At 39.5% G+C, this 23,026-nt stretch overlaps 1 protein-coding gene across 1 annotated transcript in view; it reads left to right on the top strand.

The window, feature by feature from the left end:
- Nucleotides 1–20,384, top strand: part of ANKFN1 (ankyrin repeat and fibronectin type III domain containing 1) — a 577,395-nt gene extending 557,011 nt beyond the window's left edge. The window contains exons 25-26 of the mRNA XM_054689196.1: nucleotides 5,112–5,325; nucleotides 19,191–20,384. Coding sequence (XP_054545171.1) covers nucleotides 5,112–5,325; nucleotides 19,191–19,984 — 1,008 coding nt within the window. The 3' untranslated portion in view covers nucleotides 19,985–20,384. The remainder of the gene's footprint in view (nucleotides 1–5,111; nucleotides 5,326–19,190) is intronic.
- The last annotated feature ends 2,642 nt before the right edge of the window (nucleotides 20,385–23,026 follow it).

The raw sequence follows: 23,026 nt of genomic DNA, 5'->3' as shown, positions 1-23,026 counted from the left end.
TCAAGCAATTCATTTGCTCCTCAGGGGCCTCCGTTTCCTCGTATGTAAAATGAAAAGATTGGAGTAGATGACTCTAAGGGCCTGGATGGCTCTAACATTTTAGGATTGAACAACCATAAATATGTTTAGAGAAACCCTTCTCTAAACCTTTCTGCTTTAGTCCACTCATGCCCACCTGAATCTATTATGTTCATCCAACAAGAAGGCTAACTTTCTTGAGTTTGTCACACACTCAAACCCCTCCCGGAGTTCCTGGCTCCTTTCTTTTTCACTTAGTCTAGGACTCCACTGCCTTCTTCTCTTTTCCTTTCATCATACTATTAAGTGGAATGGATAAAGGCAGGCCAGGCCAGGCCAGGCATTCTTCAAAGTTCTAGTCTTCTCTGGTCTCCCAAAGCAAGAAACTTGAGAACCCCCTCTGCATACTCTCTTTCCAGTCGGCCAGGTACACGTAGACTTGGATAACAGCCAATTCCCAAAAGATTCAAAAAATAACTTCTCAGCCAGGGTAAAACCAGACCACTTCCCTGCACCCATAGCCGTCAATGAGCGGCTTGCTCCACCCAACTTGGATAACTTCACGGGCCGGAGACAATATCATCTCTCGCTTTATCTATGTCGGGCTTCTCGGTCTCTCTGTCTCAGAATAAAAACCAGCTGCAGCCACTCACCCACTGGTGTTCACAGCTCGGCCCACCGCACACCGTCACCGGCAGAGGGGACCGCCAGCCGTGAGAGCATTTGTATGATTCCAGATCTAAGACAGTGTTGAAGTCACTACACAAACCAAACATTGTAAAGAGCAAGGGAGTCTATGTAAATACAGTGGAGGAAAAGAAGCCAAAGAGTGCAGCCAGAATGGGGGAGGGCTGGGCCAGGGGAGGTGTAGAAAATCACAGATAAGGTATACAGCTTTACAGACAGCACACGCAGCAGAAATGTCAAATTGTGGAGACTTGGAGCTTGGCATATTTTGAGCTGCTAAAGCCTAAAGGGCAATTAGGCTATAATTTATATACTGTAATGCTTCAAATGCTCCTAAGCTGTTATAGAAACACAGCTCATTAAATATAGCCAATCTATCATCCCCTCAAGCACCTTGTAACTGTGCTGTGAGAAAACCAATCACCTTTATATTTTAATAAAAATATTATCTTGCCTGAGTACAGAGAAAGGGGTATAATTTATGGGATGAAAACCAAAAAAATTTTAAGGTCAGAGTGAGAAATGGATGCAGAACTTTTAACCAACAGACCTAGAGAGTTCATGGTCTTTCTTTCTAAAAATATGTCAGCAAGTCTTTAGAAGCTGAATTTGGACCTTAAAATCAGGGGGATTATGTTGTCAGTTATTTTTAGATCAACAGTATAAGGTAAAATGGGTGAAAATTGCACCTCTTTTAGAGCTACTTAGCAAAGTCTCTTAAATTTAGTTCACAGGCCTCTTGTACCTGTTTTTCATTTCTCTTGTTAGTACCTCTTCACTTCACCGCTGAGAGAAATTAAGAAGCCCACATTGTTTCTATACACAATTTTAACAATCTCTGCACTAAATCTCACTATCCATCCTCAGCAATATAAACGAAACAATATTACCCAAAAATAAGTAGATTATTATTAAAAATTGTACTAGTGTCCCAGGACTGCTATTACAAATTACCACAAACTGGACAGCATTCAAGCAACAAAAATTTGTTATTTCATGATTCTGGAGGACAGAAATCTGACATCATGGTGTTGCTAGGGCCACACTCCCTCTGGAGGCTTCACAGGAGAATCTCTTCTCAACTTCACCTGCTTCTGGGGGGTTTGGCATTCTTGGACTTGTAGCCGCATCACCTCCATCTCACTTCTGTGGCCACATGGTTTCCTTCTCTTCATTCTGCCAAATCTCTCTTCCTCACTTTTTTTTTTAAAGATTTATTTATTTTTATACAAGAACCAGGGTACAGGCCAGATGTGTGGGAGGGTGAGAGGATTCACCAGAGACAGAGCGGGGAACAGAACAGGCAGACTGACAAAATCCACTGCTGAGGGGAGCGGCGGGCAAGACGGGAGGGGTCTGCTGCGCCATGTGGGATTCTCACCGGCCAGCGGGGATCGAATGTGAACAGCTTCACAGTGTAGCGCTCAACCACCTAATCCACCAGGGAGGCCCTCTCTTCCTCACTCTTATAATAATGCTCTTATGAGGACATTTGTCATTGGAATTAGGACCCACCCAGATAATCCAGAGTAAATTTCTCCTCTCAAAATCCTTAACTTGATCACATTTTGTGCCACATAATATAATGTTTACTCTTTAATTCCAAAGATTAAGACATGGCTAGGTCTCTTGGGAAGTAACATTCAGACCATTACAATAGTCATGATCATCATGACAACTTGAAACTTTATATATAGTTTACAAGGTACACTAAATTACATTATCTTACTTAATCCTCATAATAACTCTATTCAAGAGTAGAGATCTAGAGAACGATGTAACCATTAATTTATTGAGCAATCATTTATTGAGTAACTACTCAGCACAGCCAAGGGTCTTAGTCCTTGGCAGGCACTATGAAAAGTGTCCACAGTCATATAGTACATTTAAAATAACCTTGAAGGCCTCCCCTGCTGGTGCAAGTGGTTGAGCGCCACACTGTGAAGCTGTCCGCAGCTTCTGCAGCACTGGTTTGATCCCAGCCAGCCAGCGAAGATCCCACATGGCACAACAGACCTCTCCTGTCGTGCCTGCTGCTCCCCTCAACAGTGTATTTCATCAGTCTGCCTGTTCTGTTCCCCGCTCTGTCTCTAGTGAGTCCTCTCACCCTCCTGCAGATCTGGCCTGGACCCCAGTTCTTGTATAAATAAATAAATGTTTTTAAAAAATAAAAATAACCTTGAGACAGGAGTATACTACATGAGATATGACCAATAAAGGCCAGAAGAGACAGTAACAATCCCACTAAGGTCATGTGTCTGAGTTTCACCTGGGACTCCTACTTTGTCTTTACCCATTGAGTTTCAGGGTTCTCCCTTCACAATGGCTCAATTCCTCTTTCATGGGCCTGCCCACTGCTCAATCTCCTGCTCCTCTCACCAAGCTAAAAAAGTCTAAACCTCAACCTTGTGCTTTCATTACCATCTCTGAATATTCTGATAAATCCTGTCACCCTAGAATAGAACTAGAAAGCAAGGGAAGGTGGCTACCGACCACACATTGGCATCCACTTGCTTGTGGCAGCTTGCCTATCACTCAACATGGCAGACTGTCAGTTTCAGTTTCTGTCTTTGTTGGAAATGCCAGGTTTGTGGCTATTCTTCAAAGAGTGGGGTTTCCGAAATACTTTTCTATTTTATTTTAATTTTTTTCCTATTTCAGAAAAAAATACACATTACAATGAACAAAGTTTAAATCATATAGAGAACCATAAAGACATAACTGCTTCCCAGAAATAATCACTGATTATATTTCACCAAATAGATATAATTTTCCTATAAATGCTATGTTGCTTAAGAAAAACTTTTGTTACTAGTGTTTTGTAAACCTGTATCATTCATTTACCTAATTACTCTGTTTTTCCACTGTTTAGATATCCTATAATCTATTTAACTGTTTTCCTTTCCCATGGCTATTTACATTGATTCCTCATCTATGATATGAGGAAATACAGAGTTCATCAATTAGATCTATCACCTAATTCACAGTAGGACAGCAAGAAGCTGAACCAGAAAAGCAGCTATTGTCACATGAGGGGAAGGTTATTTAAATCTCTTTTCCATTTCCTTCAAAATCCCACCAAAAGTGAAATCTTATGTATTGCATGCATGTCTCTGTGTGTGTCTGTGCGTATAGGGTTTCAGTACAGATTAAAGCCCTAAAGAAGAAATTTAAAAAATAAAATATAACACTGAGTAGTCCCTTATCTTTAAATTTTCTATAATTAGAGGCAGTGAATATTTTCTATATGGATGCTCAGTGACACCGACTTTCCAAATATTCTTTAATAATAAATCATAAAGTATCACAGCTGGAAGGGATCTTTGACATCATCTAGTCCAACCTCCTCTTCTTACAGTTGAGTAAATGGACTCCCAAAAATTAGTGGTTTGCCTAAGGGACCAAGTAAAATCAGATACAAAGCTTGTCCCATAGGCCCCTATCTGGATACTATGAAAAAATGTCTAACTAAAGTCCCCCTCTAGAGACAGTCACAATAACCAGAAAGTTACTGGCCAGTGCCTATTAAGATCTGGAAGAACTTATGCCATCTACAGAGATAGAAACAAAAATATAAGTGGCTTTCATTAATAGTAGGCTTCAGAGAAATGAATGTTGTTCTAGAATCACTTTGATAGCCCAAAAATCAAAATGGTAATGCTCTAAAATGGGCTACCCTAAAAACATAAGGATATTAAAGTTACTGAGGAATAACTTGCTTAGGCTGTTTTATACTTTAGAAATACCTATTTTATATATTAAAAGTAACAAATGTAATATGTAAACTTATTTCTTCCTGTTACAATAAGTCTAATAATCCCTGCTTGGCAAATATTCCAATAAAGCTTTTTTTCTAGTTCACTTATAAGAGTTAAAACTGTATTTCAAGTATTCTAAAATTCAAATTTATCATATACCTTCCCGACACTATCCTAATGAGGAATATTTCACATATTCCAAGAATTTATCAGCCCTTATGTGTGAGAAATATACCGAACAGTTTCACAGAGTACTTTCAAATTTGTCATTTCACCCTATTATCATAGTAGTCCTGTCAGAAATAGGAGAGAGATTTTGTCCACACTTTACAAATGAGGCAGCAAAGACTCAAAGAGGTCGACTGACTTTCCAAAGGATTTTACAGAGCTACTGAGTTTTGGATCCCAGCTGGAATCCAGGTCTTCCATGATTTGCACTAAACAACATAGCCTCTCCATTTAAATTATGAAAGACCCACAAGATTACAATGAACAAGTATTTCTTGCCTAGCAGACCTATGTTGAGAGTATTTTATTCTTGCTTAAACCAATACGGTAGAAAACGGACCACCTTAGACTCTCAGGGAAATTTAATCCACTTTAATTGTTGTTTGATACCTTCATGTCTTTTACTATTTCATTCCAAAGCAAATAGATGAAGTCTGGCGTGAAATGAGGTGGATCATGGATGCTCTGCAGTATGCAAGATACAAACAGCCAAATTCTGGCTTACCCATCACTAAGCTGCTCGACCCCTCGGCTGAGCAGAACCTAAAGAAGATCAACTCCACATCATCACATATAGATTGTCTTCCATCCCCATCCCCATCCCCAGAGATGCACAGAAGAAAAGCAGTGAGTGGTAAGCAATAGGACCTAAAGTTTCTATATTTCTTTTTTTTTTAATTTATTTATTTATGCATACAAGAACTGGGGGTACAGGCTAGAGGTGCAGGGAGGGGGGGTGAAAGGATTCACCAGAGACAGAGAGAGGAACAGGAAAGGCGGATCTATTGAAATACACTGCTGAGGGGAGCAGCGGGCGAGACAGGAGAGGTCTGCTGCACCATGTGGGGCAGCTCCCTGGCCTGGGATTGAACTCATGCTGCAGTGGCTGCAGACAGCTCCACAGCACTGAAACTTAACCCCTTGCACCACCAGGGAGGCCCAAGTTTCTACATCTCAATTATACATTCTTGGTCCTCTCTCCACTGATGAGGTTTTTTGTGCAGAGATATTGGTCCCAGCGAGCAGTAGGAAATACTGTTCTCTGGTAAGAGTCTAAAAGTATAAAAAACCAGTGAAGGAATCAGAAACTAACCTGAAATCAACACCATTTAGAGGTGGTAGATTCTGTCCAGTTCCTTTTTTTTTTTTTTTTTAAGATTTATTTATTTATTTATACAAGCACTGGGTACAGTCAGAAGCACGGGAGGGTGTGAGGATTCACCAGAGCCAGAGCGGGGAGCAGAACAGAGAGAAGGACCAAAGTACACTGCTGAGGGAAGCAGCAGGCGGCAGGAGAGGTCTGTTGCGCCGTGCGGGACCCTTGCCAGTAGCTGGGGATCGAACCTGTGCTACAGAGGCTGCCAGCAGCTTCGCAGCCCAGGGCTCAACCACTGCGCCACCAGGGGAGGCCCTCTGTCCAGTTCTTATTCAAGCTTCCAGATACAAAACAACATAGAGTAGGGGTAAGGCTGCAGAAATGCAGAATGGAGACAGCAGTGCCAGGTGAGGGCCAGGTCAGCCAAGGGAATCTGACCAAAACCACGTAAGAAAGGAGAACAGGTCCACTCTCTAGTAAATAGGGCCTGACAGGAATTGGGCAGGCAGTAGGTCCCAGTCTGGCTAAGAGTTCAAGGCAAACTTCCCACCCTCGGGACACCAATGTCCTGGGGTGGAAGGTGGGAAAGAGAAACCTTGGATAGACTAGAATCCTGACACCGAGGCCAAATAAATTGGTTGGCCTTATCCTGAATACAACGAGAGGAGACAACTTACAGACAAGCTGGAGGTGCCTAGCAATTAGCTCTTGGGAATAAAGTTTGAGTTCACGTGAAAAATCTAACCAAAAAAACATGGGTGGGTTAACAGAAATTTCTACAAAACACCTTTATGCTTATAAGCACAGAAAAAGCATACCAGTCAAAGGCAATATAATGCTCTTGCCTAGGACATGTGGCCATTTTTCCAGCCAATTAAAATAATGGCATTCAAAGCATCTTTTTTTTTATTCTGTAGCTCATAAGCGCCCCCATTTTTAAGCATTACAGTAATAATATTATAAAAAACAGTTCTGAAATGTGGGCTTGCCCTATAGGGGGCAGCATGGTGCAGCAGAAAGACCTTGGATTTATTGTAGAAAGTAGAGCCCTGGATTCAAATCCCAGCTTTATTTTACTAGCTGTATGAACTTGAACAGATTACTACTTCTGAGTCTCTGTTTCCACATTTTAAATGAGCATAATAATATCTACACTTTGAAGAGCTGCTTGTAAATAAAATCATCCATGTTAGAGATGCATGGCACATAATACACAATAAATTGTGGTACTATAATTAATGTTATTGCTCTTAATTAGAAAACATTGGTGGGGATATGAGCCTTTCCTATAAGTGAGTTTGTGTGTGCTCATATACGTTAAACAGCTCAGTATCTAAAACTCAAAATTGGCCAGGGGAAAAACTTGAGAGACAGCTCATTTATATTATAAAAGGTTCTATGATTTACTAAGTAATTCCACAAAGGAATTAAATAGAGTTCCTTGTGTACACTTGCTTGTATTCCCTCTGCATTGGAATACACACTCCCTGCCAGAAGCTAGTTTAAAGGGAGAGACACACATTAAGCAAAAATTTCATGAAATTCATATGTACTATGATAAGGATACGTATATGGTGTTATGGATCTATTAGTGCTGTTGATCATAAAACTTTTAAGATCAAAGACAGCTTCCTAAAGGAGGTAACAGAGTCAAGTATTGAGGGTAAGCAGGAGTTGATTACATAAGAGAACATTATAGGCAGAGAAAATAGAATGTACAATTATGTTATAGTTTAGGAAACTGCAAGCAGCCTGCCTGAACCCAGGAGTCGAAGGCATTGTTCCTCTTTTTTTTTTCACTGAAAAAAATATTTATTGGTTACCCACTACATGCCAGGTATTCTTCAAAGTAACAGGGATATGGTGGTAAAGCAAAGTCTCTGCTCCCACAGAGTATACATTCTAGAAAGAGGGACAAACAATGTAAGCGTAAACAAGGTAATTTCAGAGAGTGAAAATTCCAGTGAACTATATGACACACAACAGCAATCAGGGTGGGCAGAGAACGTGTTGAACTCACTAGGATGATCAGCAGAAACCTATCTATGTATGTCACATTTGACTGACCATTGAAAAAGCAATGTAAAAGATCTCTCAGAGCAATGCAAAGATCTCGAGTTGGAACATTCCAGGCAACAAAACAGCAAAAGACCCTGAGATGGATGAGGGATAGAAAGGCAGCCGTCCCACGGGAGAGGGGTTAGTGGTGAGAGAAAGGGTGGAGAGAAAGGCCGAGACCAGATCAAACAGGGGTCTCTACACCATGGTAAGAAATTAGGGTTTTATTCTACTTGTGATGGAAAGTAACTGGACACTTTAAAGAAAGGATTGATACCATCTAAATTACTCTTTAAAATTAAATCTGGCTGTTGTATAAGAGAGGATACAGGAACAATATTGGAAGCACAGAAATCAACTAGGAAACTATTAACAGAAGAAATACCAAGTTTTTTGTCTTGGGTGCCTCAGGGTATCATGATGTCATTTACCAAAAAAAGAGAAAAAAAAAAGGTTACATAGGAGAAACAAGCTTGGGGGTTGGGCATGCTGAATTTTAGTTAGCTCAGGATATTTTACACAAAGAGAAATGTTCAGGAGAAAACAAGCTATAAGGGGTCTGGAGCTCGGAAAAGAAAATTGGACTGATAGATTTAAGAACCATTGACATATAAATGATGTTGTTACCAAAAATGCTTGGGATTCCCTGGAGAGAGCAGGTGGATTAAGAAGAGGAAACTAGGGAAGGATCCCTGTGGAAAGTAAAGCAAGAATCCTTAGACTAAGAAGGAATAACCAGAGAAAGAAGATTCAAAAAAATAAAATTTCAAAAGATGATTATAGGTTAAGTAAAATCTGGGGGTGGCGGGGGGAATCCATTGATCTGTTTTGAACAAAGAAGTCATCAGTAATCTTTATTAAAGAAATAACGATTTGCAACATTACATCAGTTTCATGCAATATTAGAAATCAGTATCTGTATCTACTACATTATGTTTGCTGTCCTTCACCATACACTTAACCCCTACTACTCAATTTGCCACTCTCGTTCTCCATTCCCCACTATTTTGTTCTTAGAATCTAAGGGTTTGTTTTCACTTTGTTTGATCATTAGTTTTATCTCCAATATGAATGAAATCATGTTTGTCTTTATCTGCCTTACTAGCATAATACCCTCAAGTCTGTTCACGTTGTTGCAACAGCAGGATTTCATCTTTTTTATAGATGAATAGTAGTCCATTATGGATATACGCCATACCTTCTTTACCTAATCATCTGCCAATGGGTACTTACGTTGTTGCCAACATTTGGCTGTTGTGAATACACTGCAGTCATCAGTGATCTTGATGACAGCAGTCTGTAGAGGGAAGGAGGTAGAGGCTGAACATAAGGAGATCAGGAATAGATGGGAAATAAAGAAATGGAACTAGTAAGGATATACTCTTTAAAAGTCATGGCTGTAGAACAAAAGAGGGAGGGCAGTAGCTAAAGAGGTATAGAGTTGAAAGACATTTTTAAAAGGCCTAATAGGCATGTCCTCTGTTGTTCCCCAATTCATTTAATTCTATAAACAACTCTTTAAGTCTACTTACTTCTATTCTCACCGCCCTGCCCTCTCTCTGCTCATAGAACATAGCCGGTGTATAATCTTCTCTCAGTCTCAGGGTTGTAAGTGGGTCCCCTGGCTAGATGGGGTGTCCTTTCCTGTACCACAGAAGTGCCAGACTCATGTTGGCCAGAGGACCGATTACACACACTCCCTGCTGGGAGGATCTAGCCAATTGCATTCAGATTTTAATATTAACTTAAAATGTGAGTGATCATCATTCTGTTTCTTAAAATATAACTCTCTCCTGGGTCCATTTATTTCTCTGAAGCCAAGATTCCATGGGCTATGAAACACAAAGTGGAGGACAGCAAATGAAAAATGGAACCCGGTGACAGGGAAACGTTGAGAGCTGGGAAAAACATTTAATGTCCTATCCCCTCACAAAAGCATTTCAGAGCAATGAAATCTGCTCCTGCTTACTCTGTCCTCTCCATTAGTGTGGCCACTTGGAATTGTTTGGAAACCATTTATGAAGGGGGGAAAATCCAATTTAGAGAAACATCCCCACTGGGTTGCTCACAGGGCAAAGTTTGCAACACAGTTCCATTCTGTGTGGGTAGAACTGTGAGGAGCTTGCTGGAAACACAGAGACTATCACAAACCGAGTGCCAGCCTAAGATTTCATCGTAAGGCTGTTGAGTACCTTGGATTTGTTTGTGTGTGTACAGATACACTCTGTATTGGGGGCAGGAGGGAGTAGAACTCTTTAACTCACTTCCCATTTCTGTGTGGTTTTCAAACACAAAGTAGAACTCCTCTGAGTCAATTAAAATTAAGCATTTCCCAAGGACCCAAGGGGGAAAGTTGGCTCCTCGAGAAGGCAGCTCAAGGCAGGGGGTGGAATGATTGGTCCATCACATGGGTATTTTTTTCTCCCACTCCTTTTCTGTGGGTATAGTGGTCACAGGCAGCAGCAATTTTTTTTTCCAATACTGCTCTTTCTCCTAGTGACGCATGGATGAGGCAACACAGGGGAGGGGGACCTTGTTTCCTTCAGATGCATTTGAAGATTATCCTGATCTTCCAGATGTAAATCTCCCTGGTAACCTTTCCCCAGATCTTGTCAAGAACACTATGGCATAAAATTAACAGTTCAAAATATCAGAAGGAATCTGAAAAGAGATTTTTTTTCTCTTGGGAAATTAGAAGGTGGACAAATCCCTGAGGTTCTTTCTACCCAAGGCCTGATGAGATATTTATTAAAATTATTTATAAATTATTTCAGTTCTACTCACAGTGCTGATAGATTCAATGAAGCATGAAAAATGCAAATTCAAATAGTGATACATTAAAAATAGGAAATTAGATTTTAAGGCAAATGTTGCTTATAATTCCTTTCTTTCCGTCTTGCCATGCCTGCTGCCTTTAATAGAAAAGCAATAGTTTTAAATCAAATATTCCTTTCTGAAATGTCATCTCTCCATAATGCCCTCAAAATCCACATCACTCTACTCTGCTATTGTTGGCCTGACCCACAGAGACCAAGAGTTGCAACACCCATTACAATGGCAAGAAAGCCAAACTTCCTAAGCCAGCACTAATACTATGGGTAGAACTTTCATAAAACAGCTCCTGGGTCAACCAGAGGGGAAACTCAAGGTTCTACCAATGCTGGCCTGCCCAGTGAGCCCTCTAAGGGAAATTGAGGAGCACAACCACGTTTATTAAAATAACAACTGGGCAAGGCTCCTACAGTGCTTAATGGAGCATATGGCCTAGATCTAGGGATGGAAGCTGCACTTTGCATTCTTTTCCAAGAAGGGAGGGAGTGGCAGTCGCCTAAGTCCCTGGAAACTCTCCTCAGTGCCCTGGCTGGCATCCTGGAGATTTTCCCAGTTTGTTCTGGGAGGGGTATCCCATTCTAAGCAATAGGTTCCACTAAGTCTTATAATAAATAATACAACCACCATGGAAGTCAAATATTTAGATTCCCACTAGGGCTGTGTTTCCCAAGTGTGGATCCATGAACCAACATGGTAACATTTACCACTCCATAGCCAAGCCTGTTTTCATCGCCCTCCTGGGTTACTACAATTATAACCAGTTCTTTTCTTGATTTTCCTCCTGCCTCCCTTGCTCTTGGGAGCTATAGTAAAGGAGTTACATCATTGACTAATTCACTGCTAAATCTTGGTCAGTAAATACAGTATTGGACCATATCATCACCAACAGAACACACCATACAAGAGGTTACTTTCCCCTTTTATTATCAACATCATTCTCACAGCAAAATCGTAAAATATATCTGATTATTGGTTTGTATTTTAATGAGTCACTGCCTGTTTTCTAGTCATTTTCTATTTAAGGATGGAAAATAATATAATAATATTAATAGCTCCTGGTGGTAAGGCACTTAGTATTTTAACAAACTGATTTATTCCTCATAGCACTTTTAGAAGACTGGCAATAAAATTACCTACACATTACAGATTCTTTGAAAAGGTTGAGCGGGGCTAGGTAATTTGCTAAAGGTCACATACACTGTTAAGGAGTGCGACAGGACTTCAGACCAGTATTTCAAGGCAACTATTCTTTCTGCTACACCTGTGCTGATTCTTAAATCAAGCATCACCAGATATAAAGCAAAATGATGTAGGTGATTGATTTCATGAGCTTCTATACCAAATTAAGTAAATTAGATCTGTTCAGGGCTGTTTTCAATCTTGTTTTTAAGAGGCAGTCAAATCTCACTCATTGTGCACCCAGATTTCAATATTTGTTTCAGTTTTAATTCAACTCAACATTCTTTACTGAGCACCTTGTAGGTACCAAATACAAAGCAAGAGGCCGATACGTCAATGATGATTAAGTCACAGTCTAGTTGGGAAGTCTTCATGACCTGCTTATATGTCCACTGTCAGATTAGATGATCTGGGAAAAAAAGACAATTCTATCAATACAGGCCCCTTTTCTTGACTTCTTCCTTAGTTCATTCCTTCACTGACTGACTTCTTCAACATTTACCTAAGCAAAGATGAGTAAGACACAGTACATAGAGCAATGAGGGAGATAAACATGCAAATGAATAATTTATAATAAACCTTGAAAAATGAAATATTGTGTGTATACATCCTTATATTTCTTATGTATAAGAAATATATAGAGAGAGTACAATTCTGAGTAGAGTAAATCAGCTCAGAGACTGGGTCTTAGAATATGATGCTCCACTGAAGTATTAGAGTATCAGTCCTTTAAAACACATCTCCTATACATCTTAGTTCCCTGCAAACAAATGTTCATTATTTCTATGTTGAGAGGTCAAAATACAAACTGTTTTTTCAGAGTTCTTGATCTGACCATAGACTGGAAAGAAAAAGAAAGTGTGACAAACTCCTCAGATTCTTCTAGTTCAAGTCATTGAACAGATTCTTCTATTTCAAGTCATTTTTACCATCACATCTCTAGTGGGCTGAAGGTGGTTCCCCTAAAAAAGATAAGTTCACATCCTGGAACTTGTAAATAGGACTTCATTTGGAAAAAGGATCTTTGTAGCTATAATTAAAAATCTGGACATGAGATCATCCTGAATTGTCCAGTGGACCCTAAATCTAATGACTAAGAGACAAAATAGAAGCCCCAAAAGAGAGTCCATGTGCAACAGAAGCAGAAATTGGGATAATGCCAACAACCGTAAGAACCTGGAAAAGGCAAGAAAGTTTTCTCCCAGAGAGCCTCCAGGGCGAGTACAGCTCTGCTGACACTTTGATTTTTGACTTTTGACTTCCAGAGCTGTAAGAGAATAAGTTTCTATTGTTTCAAGTCACCCAGTGTATGGTAATTTGTTATAGAAGCCACTGGTAGCTAATAAAAGACCTAAAATGGTTCTCTAGCAGCAGCAAAATCTTAATTAATATAACTCTGTCTGGGTATCACACAAAGTTTTCAGTGAACCAGGTTCCAGCCCTCAGGAAGCTTCCACAGAAAGCTATGGAAATGCTAAGGTGAATGGCAGTAAAGCAAGTCTTCAGACAAATCAACCTATGGGTTTCTACTCTGCCATTTATCAGCTATATGATTTATAAATTTTAATAAGCTTCAGTATTCTTGTATACAAAAGTTGTAGGAGTTGTTATAAACATTACACAAGCTCGAGCACTTATCACAAAGATTAGCCCACAGCAAGCACTAAATAAATACCAGGTATTATTACTATTGTGGACATAAATGAATACAAGTGTACACTTGGATAGACAAGTGATCAGTTAAATGGAGAAGGAAGTTCAACTAAAGACAATTATCATTTCTTTGCATAGATCTTATTTCAAGTGCAATTTCAGATCTTCAGTTAACCTCTCTTCCTCATCAACCTTTGGCACCTATCCCTGCCATCATCAAAGACAACCAACAGTTCTGAGATCCTGTGCACAGTTTTTCCCCATTAAAGATGGGGAAATTACTAAGACTTGTTTCAAGAAAATCAGTCATTCAGGCCAAACCTTTACGTGTTTTCTCTCCTTTTAACTTACAAATCTCTTAATATCTATCTTTTCCCCTAGCCATGTGTCCTTCTAACTTTCCCAAGCCATGTGCCCTTCATGGCAGCACTGGTACTCATAACTGATCACCCCTCCATATTATGACATTTAGCCTCACCATTCATATTTTCAAGAGTTCCCTTCCAGTGGTTCCTTCTTCTCTACCCACAAATACCTTCCCTCAACCATGCTACCCCACCAGGTTTCCAATCCATCTACTCCAGGATGTTTTGGCCAATCCCTCAAGCTTAATTTGTCCCAAATTAAATTTACCATCTCTTCTGCTGCCCAATCCTAATGCAATTTAATCCTCTCTTTAATGCTACCTATCTTCCAGGCACAGGGTCTTGGCACTTAACTCTCCAAATTGCCTGGTGGACTCTTCCCTAAAAACCTTCACAAAGCTGGTTCCCTCTGATCATTGACATTTCCCCTATCCACCCTTTACTGCCGAAATGCCTCCCCTGGCTACACTGTCAAAAGTATCCCAAATTACTCTCTAGCTAAACTCAATTTAATTTTCTTCAAAAAATTTTATAATATCTAAAATTAATGTTACATATTTTCTGATTCTAATTTTTTTATTTATCATTTATTCCATGCTCTGTGAGCTGCTTGAAAGCAGAGACCATGTCTGTCTAATAGAAAAAAAAGGTGTTCAATAAGCATATTTGAATGAATGAGAGTCACATAGCCACTACTGTGGTTAGTCCCACAATCTGAGCAAGATAAATTTTTAAACATAGCTTGGACCACAGCCCCTAGTTGCCCCACACCCCCACACCCCCCACAGTCTGTCTCCTCCTTGTCCAGTTAATCTTAACTCCTACCTGCTTAGACATTTACCCTAAATAATAGTTCCCATCTTGCCAATTACTTCTTTAAAACTCTTTAATACCTACCCATTGACTAACAAGTTAGATACAAACTTATCTGGGCACTCACTATTATTCTCTGATTCTACCCTATCTCTTTGCAGAAAAATAAATTTCCTCTTATACAAATTTTGAGAAATAATTCTATTAACACTAGGTTACCAAAAAATGTACAGGAATTTCCATATATCCTTCCTCCAGTCCCTCCTCTACAGCTCTTGTGCAACCAAGAATCTGATACAATCTACAGAACTAATACATATTTCATTAGTAATACTTATACTCATGCAAGAGAGTGTGTGTACACATAAGCACGCAGGTTTGTGCGTGCAATTTTACACCATTGTACCATATGTGTAGATGTGGGTGATTACTGCCAGAATCAAGATACTCAACTGTACCATCAACACAAAACTCCCTGTCACCCCATTATAGCCTTACTAATCCCCCTGCATCCCTACCCCTTAGTACTACAAATCTGTTCTTCATATTTATAATTGTTTCACAAATGTTACTTAAATGCAATTCTTTATTTTTATTTATGAGTTGTAAATCCATGGTATGGGCATACCACAGTTTATTTAACCAGTCAGACACTGAAAGGCACTACAGTATTCCCAGTTTGGGGTTAACACAAATAAAATTTCTATGAATATTCATGTTCAAATTCCTGCATGAAAATAAGCCTTAACTTTTCTAGGCTAAATTTCCAAGAGTGCAATTAATTTAGTAGCCTCTTACTAGCATCTTACTTTAGTAGCTTTCATTTACCCAAAATTCCATTCATGTTCCCTATATTATAGTCAAACAGTATTACTTCCTCTCTGATATCTAATCCTCTTACTATCATTGGTGTATTTACTGTGGTATATTTTTGAAAGTGTATGAAGAAATCCATATAGACAGAAAATAGAGAAGAGTAAATGGAAGGAAAAAAATAAGAGATAAAAGAGTATTTTATCAATCCTGTCCCAATAAAATGTGATCTTTCCGATAAGCCTTCATCTTATTTGCTAAACTTCTCTTGTGAAATCTGTCCTTCCTGTCTCACAGATGCATAATTACCCAGCATTTCCATTAAAACAGTAAATTCCCTTGAGACACAGATCATTTCTTAATAATTTTATATTTACTTAGGCATCAAGCACAACCTTTCTGTTAGAGCAGGAGCCCAAACAAGAGAGTCACTGAATAAATGAAGTATCTCTGCCCAAAAAGGGCTCAGGTCTAACCAGCAAACAGGATATTATATTTGCATGAAGAAGACAGTAAGATAAATCTAAAGAGGCTCAACACCAAAGAAAAACATAAGCAAGGAGTGTTACCAAAGTTCAGACAAGTGACCAATACCTTCTAGGACAGTCGGGGATATTTCCTAAGGAAGACTATGTTTGAAGAAAACTTTGAACAGCAAAGGAGAACTCAAAATATAGAAAAATCATAGTCATTATTCTTTGTAATCACTGGATGGTATTCTATAGTATGGATATGCCCTATTTAACCATTCTCCTATTGATAGACATTTAGGTTTGCATCAATTAGGATTAAATTTGGATGCAAGTTACCAGGAGGGGGGGAGGGGAAGGAAAGAGTTTTATAAACACAAGCTTTCTCTCTTGTGTGAAAGAAGCCCAATTCCATGGTCTTCCAATACCACACTCCATTTTCCAGCTCTATCATCCCAGCACATGGCTTCCATTTCCAAGATTATTTCATGAGCCTACTCAACACTTCTGTTACAGAAAACTAGAAGGGAAGAGAAAGAACAAAATGGTCCACCTCTCATCTAAGACAGCTCCCTTTCTGAAGCCTTCCAAAAGTTTCATATAATACTTCCAGTTCTATCGCAGTGGCCAGAACTTAGTTATAACGCCCATGCCTAGCTGCAAGAGAAGCTGAAAAAAATGCGGTGTCCCAAATAAATTTAAGATTGTAACTAAAAAAGGATAATGGATGTTGAGTAGCAACCAGCAATGAAAGAACAAAACTGAAATCTTGCCAACCAATAAGTAAGCACACATGTCATCTTCTAAAGGCAGGAAGAAAAAAGAAGAAGCACTTTACAACTGACCCTGAAATAAACAAACAAGAAAAAAAAAGGAAAAACATTCCATCTCTTTTTAGTACCCAAAACAAAAGAAACCTTAATCCTATTTATATAAGTTACTGAAGTTACTGACTCCCTAACAAAACAAACTTTTTCCCTGAAGTTTGCAACATTATAATTATCATGTGTGATTTTTCACCATGAACAGATTAACCTTGTGGATTTTTACTTTATATATCTGTTGTATTTTTTAATCAGCAAGCCAGTCCTGAATTTGGATCCTCTTGCAGAATTCTGAGAGCCAATGGATTCTTTTTCTTAATATCTCTGTGCCTTGAGTCTTCTGTTCACAGCCTTCTCAGCCACAAGATTATTTCTAGTTTCTCACTATTATAAATCACACTGTAGTAAATAACTTATAAATGCCTCCATGTACATACACATAGTGGCAATTTCTCAAACATAAATATCTAAATAAAGGACTTTCTAGGATAAACAATATATTTGTTTTAAATATATTTGATCAAATTGCTATCTAAGAAGCTGTTTCAGCTTATACTCCCACCTATTATATGAACATCCCTGATTAGCTTATCATTTTTATTTTTAGCAAATATATAAAGCAAAATAACTGCCTTGTTTTTCCACTTCCTATTTCCACTTCCTATTTCTGATCTAATTAGTAATTATAGTCTCTCTAGGTCGAGCAGCTTTTTTATGTCTGTCATTTGTATTAATTCTTTGAAGTGTTGTTTATTTTCAATTCATTTAAATAGACTTTTTACTGATTTTTAGTTCTTTATATATTCTGGACATTAATCTTTCTGTATTCACATTATTTCTCAACTTTTTTACATTTTTATGATATCTTACCTTAGCTTATCAGTCACTTTTTTTTAAATCAGTCATTTTTTTTTGACTTCTGTGGTTTTTGTCTTGTGTAGAAAGACCTTCCTACCCAAAAATTATAAACATATTGTCTCTAATACTGGTAGGGTTTGCTTGTTATATTTAAAGCATATGGATTAATTTTTATATATGGTACTAGGTAAAGATTTCTCTAGGTATTTTGCAAAAGAGATAATCAATTGTCCCAACACTATGTACCCAATGGTCTATTAACTCCCATATTTAAAAGCTATATTTACCATTTGTTAATTACACATAATTAACCCTGTTTCTAGACTTCTTCTGTTCTACAGATCTATTTGTCCATATGTGCACCAATCCTACAAAGTTTTAATTACCAACAGAAAAAAATTATAGTATGTTTTGATGTCTGGTAAATCAAACTCCTCCCTTTTATAGTTTAAAAATGTTAGCCGTGTTCATAAACTTTCTTCCAGATGAATTTTCAAATCAATTTATTAAATTCCACAAAATCCTATGGGGATTTTTGATCGGAATTGCCTCACATTTGTAGATTAGAGATTTCTTGTTCTTTTTAAGAGCACCTGCATATTTTCAAAGTTAGCATATATTTACCAAGGACTTACTGTGATGAGTTGATGCCTGTGGGAAATTCAAAAGATTTTAGATAGTCCTTAACCTACAGAAATGCACAGTTGATTGAGGAGGAGGAGTTCATGAGGAAATAGAGTGCATTAAATCACAAGTATCTGTGGAATAAACTTGTGGCTCACTTGTGGTCACTACAATACGTTTTTTGAGGTTTGTTTATGACCCTGATTTTACCTGTTCTTGTTTTTTCTTTGACCTTTTTTTTTTCTTTTTCAACACCTGACAATATTGTGTTTATACACATGATCAATTTGATTTTTTACAATCACCCCTTAGAAGTTTCTATTATCACCCCATCTTATAAATAAGAAAACTGAAGCCCAAAGAGATGAAGTAGCTTTCCCAAAGTCACAGAGCAAGTAGATGGAGGACAGGTAGAATTTAAAACCAAGTTTCCCTGATTTGGGACATCACAGTGCCTCCTCTTATTCCTTCCCCATTTTAAATTCCTGCTACTTTGTCAAGTGCAAAAATCATCTCTGAAATTAGAACAGGGAATGAATAAATGAATAAGACCCAGCTGTGTTTCCTGTTTCATCCTCTCCACATATGCCCACTTTAGTAAAAGTACATGTGAAGAATATAAGGATGTGTCCCCTACCTTCACCCCAATGCGGCCCAGAGGGACCTGTCAAAATTCCTTTGCTTCCTTTTCTTCAAGCTAAGAACAGGATCCACTACATAGTTTACAAAATGAAAAATGAAAATGTGGGGACCCTGCTCAAAAAGTATTAATTTCAAGAGGTAAGAGCAGATGATTAAACAAAACACGGTCCCTTGTAAGTGGGGCTGGGGATGGGGACCCTTGGATCTTGCTCCCTTGAGGCAAGCCTGGGCTGTATTTCTCGTTTTCCTAACCTGGGTCTCTGGCTTCGCAGATTCACAGCCCTGCTCTGATGAAGAAGGTTGCTCGGAAGTCTTCCTCCCCACCGACAGCGACTACGACTCCAGTGATGCTCTGAGTCCCCGAGACCTGGACCTGGTCTACCTGTCATCACATGACATCGCCCAGCAGGCACTAAGCGGCCTAAGCGGCAGTGCCCCTGACGTTCTGCAGGTAAACGACATGAAGAGTCCTTTGGGACCCAGCCAGGACACCCAGGCCCGCGTCCAAGGACAGGATTCCGACCATTCTTGCGCTGAGTTCCTCCACAGTTTGTCCCTCACCGGCTTCCTGCCCAAGAACCACGCCAAGATGGCGCCGAGTGCACGGCAGCCGCTGGGATTCCTGGGAAAGCGAAAGCCCGCCAAGCACCTGCACTATGGAGGCTTCAGCCGCCACCACCGCTGGCTTCGCATGCACAGTGAGACGCAGTCGCTGTCGCTGTCCGAGGGCGTTTACACGCAGCACCTGTCTCGAGCCTGTGGCCTGGTGCAGGAGCCTGGGGAGACCACCAAGCAGCTTGGACCTACCCCAGATGCACCCCGGGGTCTGTCTCTGGCCCACTCCACCAGCCTCCCTGAGGAGCGGAAGAGCAGCCTCCAAGACCCAAGGCCTTTGGTCCGCAGCATCTACATGGAGCCCTACTCCGAGGCCATGGTTGATGCTAAGTCTTGGACTGCAGTGAGCCCGCCCCCTGGTGCTGCCCTGCCCAGCCCCACTGGGCCAGAAATGAGCCCAGAGAGCCCGACCACCTCCCAGGTGTCAGAAATACTCAGCAGCATGCTTTAGACATGCCCACACCACTCTCCACCACTCCACCTCAAGTCCCTGCATTTACCATTATCCTAGGCCCAGCTTGCTCCTTTTATGTCCCCATCCATTTTCAAACAGTTTCAAAGGTACAGATCAATGGTCACAGGTTCAAGACCCTCCTTTTTAGGACAGAGTTGGAGAAATAAGCATTGCTAGCGTCATTCCCAGTTCAGCCTAGGAAGGGCATATAGTAGCTTTGTGTCAACATGAAGCCCTGGATACAAAGGTTCAAACATGCCATACTGTTGGGGGCACCTAAGACTGAGATAGAGTAGCCAAAAGAATTACTGTCAATTCTGCAGCTGGCTCTGTCATCTGGCCTCTGGGTTTAGGGCCCTTTTGTACATTTGTGGTTGATGAGAAAGAATTTGATCAATGAAAATAAGATTAAAAGTTTTTTCTCCATCTGAACTTCCAGGAGAGTTTTGGGGAAAGAGGCCCAGGTTATGTCTCTAGGGCATAGTAGCAAGTGGACTTGTCCTTGGTTCCCTGTGAACTAAACCAAGTCATTTCAAAGTGCAAGGATCTCGTGGTCTCACCGAATCCAGTTTATCGATCCGCACTGATATGACTAAGTGGGCCTTGGACAGGCCTTTTCTTCACTTAGTGCTATAAGGAAGCCACCAGAAAATAAAAGTAAAGGACCTTCCCTTCTAGCTCCATCTTGCAAAGATAAAATAGGGCAGGAAGCAATCCATTCTGCACACTCAGCTCCCATTCAATCATGAAAATAGGCTGTAAATTCTTGCAGGGTACAAAAAAGATAGCTGAATTAAGTAAGAGCTTTGATTACAGACAAGGAGAGGAAAGACATAAGCAAAAATGTATTTGTTTTACAATCCTAAAATAAGCAAATTCAAATTCAAATAAACAAGAAAATGCCTTTCAGCTATGGACACGCAGTGATACAGTCCTTACCACATAGGCACATTGCTCACCTCACATCACAGGTCATGGAGGTTGTCTGGACTTGGGCTGCTGCATTCCCCTTTTCAATCTATCGCTCCCAAAGTTAGTTTTGCCCCCAAATCAGCTGGCCTACTGGCCTCAAGGAAAATCTTTAGGAGGCCCTACCAGTGGTTGGAAGGCTGTACTAAGACACCAGAAAACCCTGCTTTGGTCTCATTGCCTCCCCCTTCCTATCTCACAAACGAGAAAGCCAAATTCGGAGAAAAAAAATCACACTGAATATTGAAAAAAGAAGAGTCTTCATTCATTTCCAGAAGTCAAAAACCATTCAATTCACTGATATTCTAAATTATCCTTTTCTGCTTCATATATATTTCAAATATTGCACCTTATACTCTTATCCTGTCTTCACAGTTCTACCATTTCCTCCTCACAGGAGTTCATACAAAGTCCTTTGTCACAATGTTATTCAGTCTTTCCATTTTTTAAAACATTTAATTTAAACATAAATAATTATCCTGGTGGAAAGGTAGAGATTTGGCCCATGGCCTATGGTCATTAGAAAACTAAAGTCCAGAGCTCAGTCTTTATTTTTTAAGGGATTTTATACTCATGGAAACACACACACACACACACGTAGCCCAAGGATCTTGATCAGAATCACTGAAGCTCTTTTTTCATACCTGGGAGGATTTTTTAAAACAGTTTTCTTCTGTTCTGAGTGAATTCTATATGTGTGGAGTGTTAGAGCTAGAAGGAACCATAAAATTAATATAAATTCTTGAGTTTACAGAGGCGGCCCAGAGAGGTTAAGTGACTTGCTGAAGGTCACAGAGCTACTTTAATCTCCAAGGTAGTATCAGGAACCAGAACCATTTCCCTAATAACAGACTGTCCCAGTGGGAATTGGTACAAATGGGAATCTACCCAATTTTTGATTGTCTGTAGACTACATGTATATTGTACATTCATCTATTACTTCTAACTCCAAATTCAACTTCTTTTCTCAACCTTTACCTAACAAATTTCCAATATCACAGAGCTCCTTATGGCCAGGGAATACAAATTTTATGTAATAAACATCTAAGCTAAATTAATTAATGAAAAAAGAAATTTTGGAGAAATCTCACTTAAAATTATGTACCTACCATATGACTCCAATTGATAACAGGAGTGATCATCATCTACACTCATTTTTGACTTATTTCTAATTATAAGACAAATTATATATGTTGAGTGGGTTTGCGAGATAAGATGCTGGAATTGTCAGGAACTAAGCCAAGCAATTCTCTGGTCATGGTCTTTCTGGTAGCTTGGAAGCAAGTGTGTGGCCATGAATTAGATGGGAGGTAATCAACAAGTAGCAAAAGCAGAGATTGACCCACCCTTCTGACCCTTATTTGGCCAGAAAGTTCTGGCACACTAGACCAAATAACAGGGTCAAGTGGACGTATCCTTGGTTCCCTGTCAACTAAACCAAGTTATTTCCAAAGTGCAGGGTTCTCATTAGCTCACCAAATCCAATTTATCCATCAGCACTGATCTGATTAAGTGGACTTTGGACAGGCCTTTTCTTCACTTAGTGCCTCATGGAGTAAAATGCTTTAAATTCAAACCCACAAATTATATTGAGGACACAGGGTTATTTTTTCACCTTCTATGAAGAAATTTATATTGGGGAAACCTTCCATTGCCCATGAAATGAATGATGCACATTCACTATCAATGGAGATATTTAATCTACTTGAAATGCATTTTCCTAGCAATATTCCTATATGAAGGTAGATATATCCTCAATGATTACTATTTGTTCAAGAAGGTTTTCTCAATCCCTGCCTCCACTTTGCAACATTTTGTGAACCTAGTGCAAATTAATACATTCTTGTAAGAGACATTTGTTCTCTAACTTACAATCTTTCATTCAGTTTGGTCAGTCTTCTGATTGTAGAGACTTTACAACATCTGAGGGTTTTTTCTTTGATTGTTTTGTTTTACTGGTTTGGTTTAGTTTGGGATATGATGGACTTTGGTCTTTCATTCTTTTAAAAGTCAGTCTGGGTGCCTCTGGTGGAAACTTTCTGGTCCGAGATCTTCCTTGCCACAGTTTTT

The sequence above is a fragment of the Talpa occidentalis genome, unplaced genomic scaffold, assembly GCF_014898055.3.
Source record: "Talpa occidentalis isolate TD23 unplaced genomic scaffold, MPIMG_talOcc4v2.1 talOcc4.7, whole genome shotgun sequence".
NCBI classification, from domain to species: Eukaryota; Metazoa; Chordata; class Mammalia; order Eulipotyphla; family Talpidae; genus Talpa; species Talpa occidentalis.
The sequence above is the reverse complement of the archived record's forward strand: the minus strand, read 5'-3'. Positions and strand labels throughout refer to the sequence as shown.